Below are 9869 nucleotides of genomic sequence, written 5' to 3'. Positions count from 1 at the left end.
GGGAGAATGAAGAGAAAGGGAAGATAAGAGGTAAAAGCACATGAGGGTGGCCCATGGTAATATCTGGAGACAATAGAACGCTTCTCTTACAGAACTGTAAACTTTTGTGTTACAGAATTGGGGACATTATAGTGTTAGGGCCAAGACACTTTCATTCCTGCCAAAGATATGCAAAGATGGCATGTCAGCCTCCATAAAAATTAGTCTGGGTGTCTGGGTGTCTGGCTGTTGTTTCTTTGTGCAGAGGATTTCAGGAAGAGACAATACATTCCTTCACTTCCCACACACACACTGAGCTTATGTAAGTCGTGGATACGGGGTAGTGGTTGAACTGATAAATATTCTCCAATTAATTTTTTAAATTAAGTCCTGGCTAAAAAAGAAGATAAAAATAAAAACCAAGCACAGCTTACTGTGCTACTTCTTTCCACATCCACAACATGCGCTGTGTCCCTTGATCCAGTCAGTTTCATGTATTGACCTTCAGTGTCATCATTAGTTAAACAAGGAGTGTTAACTAAATCATCCCAGAAGTCCTGTTGAGTAGTAAAGTTCTATGACTCTAAGATCCCAGTGCTATATAATTATGGTCTTCCCCTTCCACACGTCTGTAACATTGGGAATCAGAGCAAAATGATCACTTTTCCAGTAACACAGACATTCCATTGGCCGCTACCTTGATAAATCTCTCACCGCTTGCTGGTTTGGCTGACACATTATACCCTATGATGCTGTTACTCTGTTTTACCTTGGGAAACTTATTCAACCTTTACAAGCTTCAGTTTCTTCCTTTGTAATCTGGGAATAAAAAGAGTAACTACTGTGGGTCATTGTGGAGTTTTGTGAGATACTTTATGTAGAATGGTTAGGACAGTGTCCAGCACAACCAACAAATGCAATCCTTGACCTGACATCTTGAATTTTTTCCTAAACATTTTTAAGCTTAGCACAAATGTTATGAGAAGTCCATCACTGAAAGATAGAGTTTGACTCAGAGACCTATTCCTTGATGTAAAACTCTGTCTAGGGAACCACATCCCATACAATCTAAAGAATGCCATGTTTTTCCATTAAATCTCAAGTAGCTAAAAAGATTATTATTCTTGAGCCTAGATTTGGCTTCATTGGAGCACACAAAAGTTAAATTTGCATTAATGTTACAAACTAAATAAAATAAACCCAAATTAATGTATTGTATTTTTACAAAAGGATAAATAGAGCATTTTATTAACTTTTTTTTTTTTTTTGCAGCAACAAAATGATAGTCCACATCTTTTCATTCAACACAACAAAAGCCATGATCACATTACATCACTTTGAGACACAAAGCAAAGGCTGTTTTTATTTTCTCAAGGTTCAGGGATGGTTTGCATCTTTAAAACAAATGTTATGTTTTCTATTTGCAGTAGCGGGATTTCCAGTCACTAGCACAGTACAATGAACCAATGAACAGATCAAATATCCAGAATAGACAATGAAATACACCAATCATATTTTGCATTGAATTGGGAAATGTGTTATTATCATTTAGAACATTATAAAGAGGTCTGATGTCAACTTTTGAAAGAAAAAAAAAATCATTCCAACCACCCAGACAGCTACCACAAGCAAAATGAAGATAATATACAGACAGGAAATTGTATGCATTGCACTTATTGCTTGGAACACAAATGTTGCAATTCCTGTTGAGTTATATTAAGAAATGACAAGCAAAATGCCTCTGCCCCATCTAAAATTCTATGACTCTATGAAAGTAGAAATTGCAGTCCCCTAACCCAACATGAGGTGTATGCTATTTTTGGTTTTTTGTGAAGATTGTTTATTATGTTTTTTGTGTATGGATATGTATAAGATATACAGATATATATAGAGATATAATTTTTAATATAATTTATTGTCCTATATATTTAAGACAAAGATCTTTTAAATGGGACTTTAAATAATAAAATTGTCTACTTACAGTATCTCTATTAAGTTTATCTTTTCATATTATATATAGCTCTGTGGCACAAGGTTAATATAGTATTTCATTATTAAGGAAGAAGAATATCTAAACAATTTTCTATTTCTTTTGTTGTTAATATTGCATTTTAAGGGATATATCTCCGTAGTAAATTTCTTATTAGATTCTTTATGGCATGTGTATCTTTTTTTTTTCTAATGCAAGTTACAACCAGTACAAAGTTGTAATAAAAAATACATTAAAGTCTATTTACTTTTTATATTTTTTTGCAAAAAAGTTATGTGATATGCTACATGAAACGTCAGATTTTGTTGAAGTGTGAAGTGTTTTATACTGTTAGGTAAATGAATGGAAGAACATGAAGCATACCCCCCACTTTACAAGTTCTCTTTCACAGATATAAGTATATGCACACAAGCATTTCATATAAAACACTGCAAGATATTTCTTTTCAGAACCAACAAAATATTCCACATTATGTAATAACAATAATTATTTAGTACACCTTGCTAGTTGCTAGCCCACAATATTCTTCTCTTATTGAGAGATATATCAACTCTATAATTTATATTCAATAAATGTTGCCAACACCTGATGCAGCCAACATGACATCTTTAGTTTTCTTAACAGGACTTCTGCATGATACCTTGCAATACAGTGTAACAAATATATAAGTGCATTTTGCATGATCAAGTAGCTTTGGCTTCCTAACCTGTGTAGGATGGGATGTGCCAACTGTTTTAGTTGTGCTTTATTAAATGGTGATGAGTTTTAGCTCACATGAATCCAAAGAGTAACTACTTGCTTCTACAATTTTGACCAGTCAACCATTAAATCACAAACGCAAAAATGGATGACCTGAATGGAAATGATGGCATTTCACAACTTCTACAGATTGCACTTGATGGAAACTTCATGAGTTTTTTTCTTTGTTTGTTTGTCTTTTTGATTCATTTTTATAGCAAGAGTTGCCTGGTTGATATGTTTATGTGTTTACATCACTTTTTTTTTTTTTAATTTTTGTGCAATCACAATTAATTTAATCACAAACACTAAAAATAAATCCAGCAATTAGCTTTGTTATGAATAATCATCTCGGTCCTTATAGGTGTATGAGTCTTGTACTTCTTCTTGTACGAATTCCTCTTTCTTTTCCCAGCCATTTGGCCAACCTCCATTGGCCTGTGTTGTGGCACCATAAGACTTGGTGGTACCATAATTTATATAATTTTGAGTAATGTCCCCTGTCTCTTCATCAAGCTCATCTTCATGGATAAATCCACATTTTTCTTCACTTGTTTCTTCAGGATCTGCCCAGGGTTGCTTCTCTCCTGAGGCAAATATTGCGTAAAATATAACTCCGCCATAGTGGACCAGGGCAGCAATCAGGAAAACATACTGCCACTCTTCACGTGACTGTAGTGACAAAAATTGGCATTGTGAGAACAAACTCCCTGTGTTTAAAAAAGCATAACATCTTCTTTGAATGCACCACCATCAAGCTTTTCATACAATGCTATCTTTAGGGGAAACCCCTCTTCTGATTATATAAAGCAAATACTGTGATAGAAATTTTCCATAATCCTATGCCTTTTCATTAACTAACATTTTTTGTAAATCTCAGGATCTGAAATAAAACTCCAAATATATCTGTGGTCTGCTAATTTTTAAAATACCCATAATCTCTCTTTTAATTTCCATTCATGTACTTATATATTTTTTCCTCCTAATTCTTTTGTTTATTTCTTTTTGGTGAACCATAATTTTGAAGCTCTACATATAAGGACAAATACCTGATAATAATATTCTTCCATTGATACCTGTGGATTCTGAATTGACATTTCCAAATAAAGCTCAGAAGACTTCTATTTTCATGTTCTAATAAGCTAAGAGAAAAAAGTTTTTTCGTTGTTTCGCCAAACCAGAAATATAAGAAATATTAAAAGGTGTTGGAAACCATATTGTTTATTGGTTGGGAAAGAAACCTTCCTCAGAGTTCCTCGAGAGAGATTTTCTTCTGAGCCTCCTTTATCTCCCTTACTCAGAGGTCTGGTGACAGGACCACAAAGAGAATGTCAAACAGAACACAGGAACTTTTTTTTACCATGAGAGAGAATCTTCTAAAACTAACACTTCCATCTTACCTTATTCTTTGTCATTGCACCAACAATGATAGGGCAAACCATTCCTGACAATGTGCCAACACCATTTGAAATGCCCATTAAGATACTTGCATATCTCGGAGCAATATCCAAGTGGTTAACATTGAAACCTGAAACATACACACAAGCTTAAACTCAGAGAATCCTAAACCTCTTAGAAGTGAGTGACTGTAGAATATTCTCTACCACACTCATCACCCTCTTTAGAAGATACTAGGTATACAGCCTGTGCTCAATAAGTATTTTTTGATAATCTAGCTCAGGGATATAATGGGAGTATGAGGTATTATTTCTTACACAATACTTAAAATGTGATGCTTACACTACAGAGAGATTTTCTCTGAAAGAGAAGAAGGAGAAGAAGAAGAAGGACAAGAAGAAGAAGGAGAGGAAGAAGAAGGAGGAGGAGGAGGGTAAGCAGGAGAGAAATTAGTGGTAACAGATCCAAATAATTATTTCTAAATGTTTATTCTTTTTATTTTCTAGTTAAAATATTATGAGTAACTTTTCAACAGCCAGAATATTAAAGAGGAAAGGAAAGTGTGTGTGTGTGTGTGTGTGTGTGTGTGTGTATTAACAGCAAGTGTGTGTGTGTGTGTATTAACAGCAAAAATCAGGGTGTTACATTTATAAATTTAAAAACATATCTTACCAGAAATAGCAAATCCACTGAATCCCACTGCAAGGACCAAGAATGAGATAGCTACACCTCTAGTATGAGAATAGCCAACAACCAGAAGCAGTGTTGCTTCCATGCCAAAACCTTCAGAAACAAACACATAGAAACACTTCACAAATTTGTGTAAATTTTTCCAATGAGCTAAAACTGCTAAAAACGTTCATGCCTATCTGACATAGCAAACCATTTCAGGAAGTCTATTTTAAAAATAATAAGAACAGTATATGCACAGGGATTACTGAAGCCTTTCATTTTAATAAAAACATTGAAGACAATCTTCAGTTTCAGTGGTGGGCAGGGAAAGTTGGTTATGTGGTTACTTAAAACTAGAAATTATGAAAATTTGAAGATAGAGAAATGATTATAAATGAACAACGAAGACACAAATTGTGCTGCATATTTGATACGCACAGAAAAATTTACTCACTCCTGTAGATCAGCAGTTTGTGAGCCAAAATCATGTCCTTAACATCACTTATGTACTTACCACCACAATTCATGATCTTTCTTACTGTAGTTGTTGAAAGAATTTGCTTGCTTCTTAGAAAATCTGCAATCTGCCCTCCAATGGGTACAATAATTGTCATTACCAAGTGTGGCACAGCAGATAGCATGCCAACCTGAAGGGGAAAAAAAAGAAGAGACATATATGTGACCATAAGTAATATGGGCAACTTAATGGTCTTGGTTTTCTGAATCCATCATAAACTCTTTATGGAAAAAGAAAGGAAATAAAATACTGTCTCCAAATGACCACTTAGTCCTAGAATAAGCAATAACTTCCACAGAATAAATGAGAAAAGCTAAGTAAATTTACTTTTTGTCTTTTGGAAGAGAATGCTTTTTTTCTGTGTGATGAATCAGTAAAATTTGAGTTTATGAATAAATTATCTTGAATCTTACCACAGACTGATTCACATTTATGTGCCCATATTATATTCTTTTTTTTAATTTTTTTTAACGTTTTATTTATTTTTGAGACAGAGAGAGACAGAGCATGAACGGGGGAGGGGCAGAGAGAGACGGAGACACAGAATCGGAAGCAGGCTCCAGGCTCTGAGCCATCAGCCCAGAGCCCGACCGGGGGCTCGAACTCATGGACTGCGAGATCGTGACCTGAGCTGAAGTCAGACGCTTAACCGACTGAGCCACCCAGGCACCCCATTATATTCTTAAATGTGTTTGGAAAACTTCATCATTAGTGAGTGAGAGAGAGATAGAGACAGAGACAGACTCAGAGGCACAAGAAACATATTGGATAAGGCTGGAAAAGGCTACATTTAAAAAAATTTTTTTTAATTCTTAATAAGGCTAAAAACCTTAAGTGCAATTTAAATGTGTATCTCTTATGAGTTTCATAGTTAGTTTCTAAGCTAAATTTAGCCTGGAAAATGAAAATAAGTTCTTTAATTTTAGGTATTTTCTATGTCAACTGTCAATTTTTGGTCACATTGTCCTGCAGTGGTATATAGTTTCTGTATTAATTTCATACGAAATGGCTCGTATCTAACCTAGAAGCATCAATTCAACACACATTTTTTGGCCAGTAATTATGTGCAAGGTACTCTTCTCTAGGCATCATGAAGGCAGGAAGTATGAAGAAAATGCATTTTAATTGTATACATGGACTTAGTAAATTTTGAATATAAACATATAAGGAAGTGTTTTCCCTAAGTATAATCTGAAGTACAGTTCCTGGCAAATTATAAGTACTGAGAAAAAGCCTGTTATTTGTGTATAAAAATGTCTTCCATGTTAGATCATTGAAAGTTTGAGACAAAGATTGCTGTATTTTACAATGGCATAAGTATTGTACCACAACCACAGAGTCAGGCTGTTACAATAATTAATTGAGATAGTGAATAACTCCTAAATAGCTTAAATATATGAGTTATTTAATTCTATCTCTTTTATCCAGATGAAAGTTTATTATATTCTCTCGTATTGATGAAGAGAGTGTAATTTAAAAGGGCTAAGTGATTTCCAGAACCAAATATTGAGCCATTTTCACCTGAGTCAAAAAATGGGCTTTTAACAATTTATGGTTAGTACTATTAACCATCTGAGAAAGAAAAATCAAATAAAACCAGTTAACATGTGTGAATACTTTTAGTTCAGTTCAAAACCTGGCATTTAGGATGGCCAACAGGCACATGAAAAGATGCTCCACATCACTCCTCATCAGGGAAACACAAATAAAAACCACACTGAGATATCACCTCATGCCAGTCAGAGTGGCTAAAATGAACAAATCAGGAGCCTATAGATGCTGGAGAGGATGTGGAGAAACGGGAACCCTCTTGCACTGTTGGGAATGCAAACTGGTGCAGACACTCTGGAAAACAGTACGGAGGTTCCTCAAAAAATTAAAAATAGATCTACCCTATGACCCAGCAATAGCACTGCTAGGAATTTACCCAAGGGATGCAAGAGCGCTGATGCATACGGGCACTTGGTACCCCAATGTTTATAGCAGCACTTTCAACAATAGCCAAATTATGGAAATAGCCTAAATGTCCATCAACTGATGAATGGATAAAGAAGTTGTGGTTTATATATACAATGGAATACTACTTGGCAATGAGAAAGAATGAAATATGGCCTTTTGTAGCAATGTGGGTGGAACAGGAGAGTGTTATGCTAAGTGAAATAAGTCATACAGAGAAAGACAGGTACCATATGTTTTCACTCTTATGTAGATCCTGAGAAATGTAAGAGAAGACCAGGGGGGAGGGGAAGGGGGAAAAAAAGTTACAGAGAGGGAAGGAGGCAAACCACAAGAGACTCTTAAAAACTGAGAATAAACTGAGGGTTGATGGGGGGTGGGAGGGAGGCAAAAGTGGGTGATGGGCATTGAGGAGGGCACCTGTTGGGATAAGCACTGGGTGTTGTATGGAAACCAATTTGACAATAAATTTCATATTTAAAAAAAAACTGGCATTTAGTAGAGGCTCCACAAATGTGAACGAAGTAAAAGTATAAGCTAAATTGACATTAAAGCAAACATTATTGCTTTTCAGAATAGCACCTTGAAAAAAGCAGAGTGTTCTTTATTCTTAACTACAGTAGATATATTTAAAGCAACCACTGTGTAGAGAGAAACCATCAGGCAAGAAAACATGCTGAAATACACCATGCTGGATTTGTGTAGAATTGTATGTCATGTGTCTGATATTCAGAGGCAGACAAAGCCTAAGAGTGACCTGCATTTCTGAAGTCCACACAACTGGCCTGCATCTTGACCAGTGTTTGAGACATCTGAAAAGTTCTCAAATTGAACACCCTTTGCTATTTACTATCTACTCAATAAGCATTTTATTCCTTTGGGTAAACAAAGAATAAAGCTATGATTATTACTTATTCTTTCAGGAAAACACTGTGGGAAGTACAAGAAGCTAACAATCTCAAGGTTAATGAGACAGAAGTTGAGAATATTTTAGCACGCTGACTTAATATTTGAAGGTACTGAATCTCCCAGTTCCTTAGACAATGTTTATATATTCTGTATGCGACCTCATCAGGGCCAAGTTGCAGAACTCTGTGTAACTTATTCAACTATCTTCTCAGCTTTTGGTGACTTATCATAATTAATCATTTGCGATCACATGTTATCAGAATGATCAAGACTTTTTGGGAGTATCATTATTTATGATAAACACACAGTACTTTGCTCATTATTTTAAGGCTAAATGTTTTTACATCTAAATATAGTTAGATACATATACTTGATAGATAGATAGATAGATAGATAGATAGATAAAGTTTAGATAGCTATATCTATATATAGATATAGTTTTTTATCAGTATATATAGACTATAACTGATTGGTTCTTCATAGAAACTCCAGGTCATTAGACTTTGTGCACCCTCGTCTTTGTGCTTCTCCTCTTTGTGCTTCACAGTCTGGATTTCCTCTCTCCCGACCTGTGTCACAGTCCTTGTAGAAATTGGCAGGTTACCACGCAACAAAGAGCAGCCACTCAACACTTCTTCTCTGCCCCTAAATGTGAAACTCAAAAGGAATCAATGTCTCCTGTCACTTGTTATCTCTTTTAACCTGACCTCTCAAAGGACTGGTTAATCCAAGCACTGGCCTTCCCTTGATATACCATTTTCAACATACATATGTGTGTATATGTGTGTGTGTGTGTGTGTGTGTGTGTGTGTGTGTTTCTGCTTTACCTGAGTCAGTCTACTTGAAGATTAAGCTATTATACTTGTCATTGAGTCTGCAAGATACTCAATTTAACTAAGGTTGGAGAAAATTATCCTCCTTTTAAATATATTTTAATGTTTACTTACTTATTTATTTATTTATTTTAAGAGAGGGAGAGAGAGAGAGAGAGAGAGAGAGAGAGAGAGAGAAAGAATACCAATCAGGCTCCATGCTGTGAGCAGAGTCTGACATGGGGTTTGATCTCCCCAACCATGGGATTACAACCTGAGCCGAAATCAAAAGCCAGAGCATAACCAACTGAGCCCTCTCCATTTAAATATTTTAGTTTGCTTACATTTTGCTGAGTTCTGAAAGAGGATATTAATGGAATTATTCATACAAGAGAAAATTGGGGCTGGCAAGCATTCAAACATCAGCACTAGGTTATGTATCAATTGTTTATTGTACAGCTTGGATTCAGAGCCATGCCAGCCGGGATCCAAAACCCATGTTCTATTTACTTTACTACCTCCTTTACACATTTTTCAAGGAAGTCTGTGACTTATTTTAGGCCAGTATAATGAAAATTTTCAAGCCAATGTGTGTGTGTAGAATTTACCTACAATTTTAGTTAAAAATATAGTAAGTGAATCAAATCAACTCATCTGGTTATTGTATTTAGGTTTTGCAAAATATCATTGCTTTTACTCAAGCATTTTCAATTAAGTGGAGCTACAGGGCCAGAATGACCACACAGTTTCATTAACATCAGTTGGCTCCTTCAATTTTTCCCCATGAGACCTGACTTTATTAATAGCGTCTCAGTGTCATATTTGTCCTAGATTATGAAAATGGACTCACACCTCCAGCAGCCTTTGTTGAGAAGTATAACACCTCTCAGAGCTTCCA

General features: G+C 35.3%; 1 protein-coding gene across 1 annotated transcript in view; it reads right to left on the bottom strand.

Moving 5' to 3' along the window:
• Positions 1-1300: 1300 nt before the first annotated feature.
• Positions 1301-9869, bottom strand: part of SLC17A6 (solute carrier family 17 member 6) — a 40223-nt gene continuing 31654 nt past the window's right edge. Inside the window, exons 10-13 of the mRNA XM_042958097.1 lie at positions 5292-5424; positions 4778-4888; positions 4108-4235; positions 1301-3379 (exon numbers count right to left, since the gene is read on the bottom strand). Coding sequence (XP_042814031.1) covers positions 3044-3379; positions 4108-4235; positions 4778-4888; positions 5292-5424 — 708 coding nt within the window. The 3' untranslated portion in view covers positions 1301-3043. The remainder of the gene's footprint in view (positions 3380-4107; positions 4236-4777; positions 4889-5291; positions 5425-9869) is intronic.

This window comes from Panthera tigris, chromosome D1 (genome assembly GCF_018350195.1).
Source record: "Panthera tigris isolate Pti1 chromosome D1, P.tigris_Pti1_mat1.1, whole genome shotgun sequence".
Lineage (NCBI taxonomy): Eukaryota > Metazoa > Chordata > Mammalia > Carnivora > Felidae > Panthera > Panthera tigris.
Note: the sequence above shows the minus strand (reverse complement) of the source record. Positions and strands in the feature narration are given on the sequence as shown.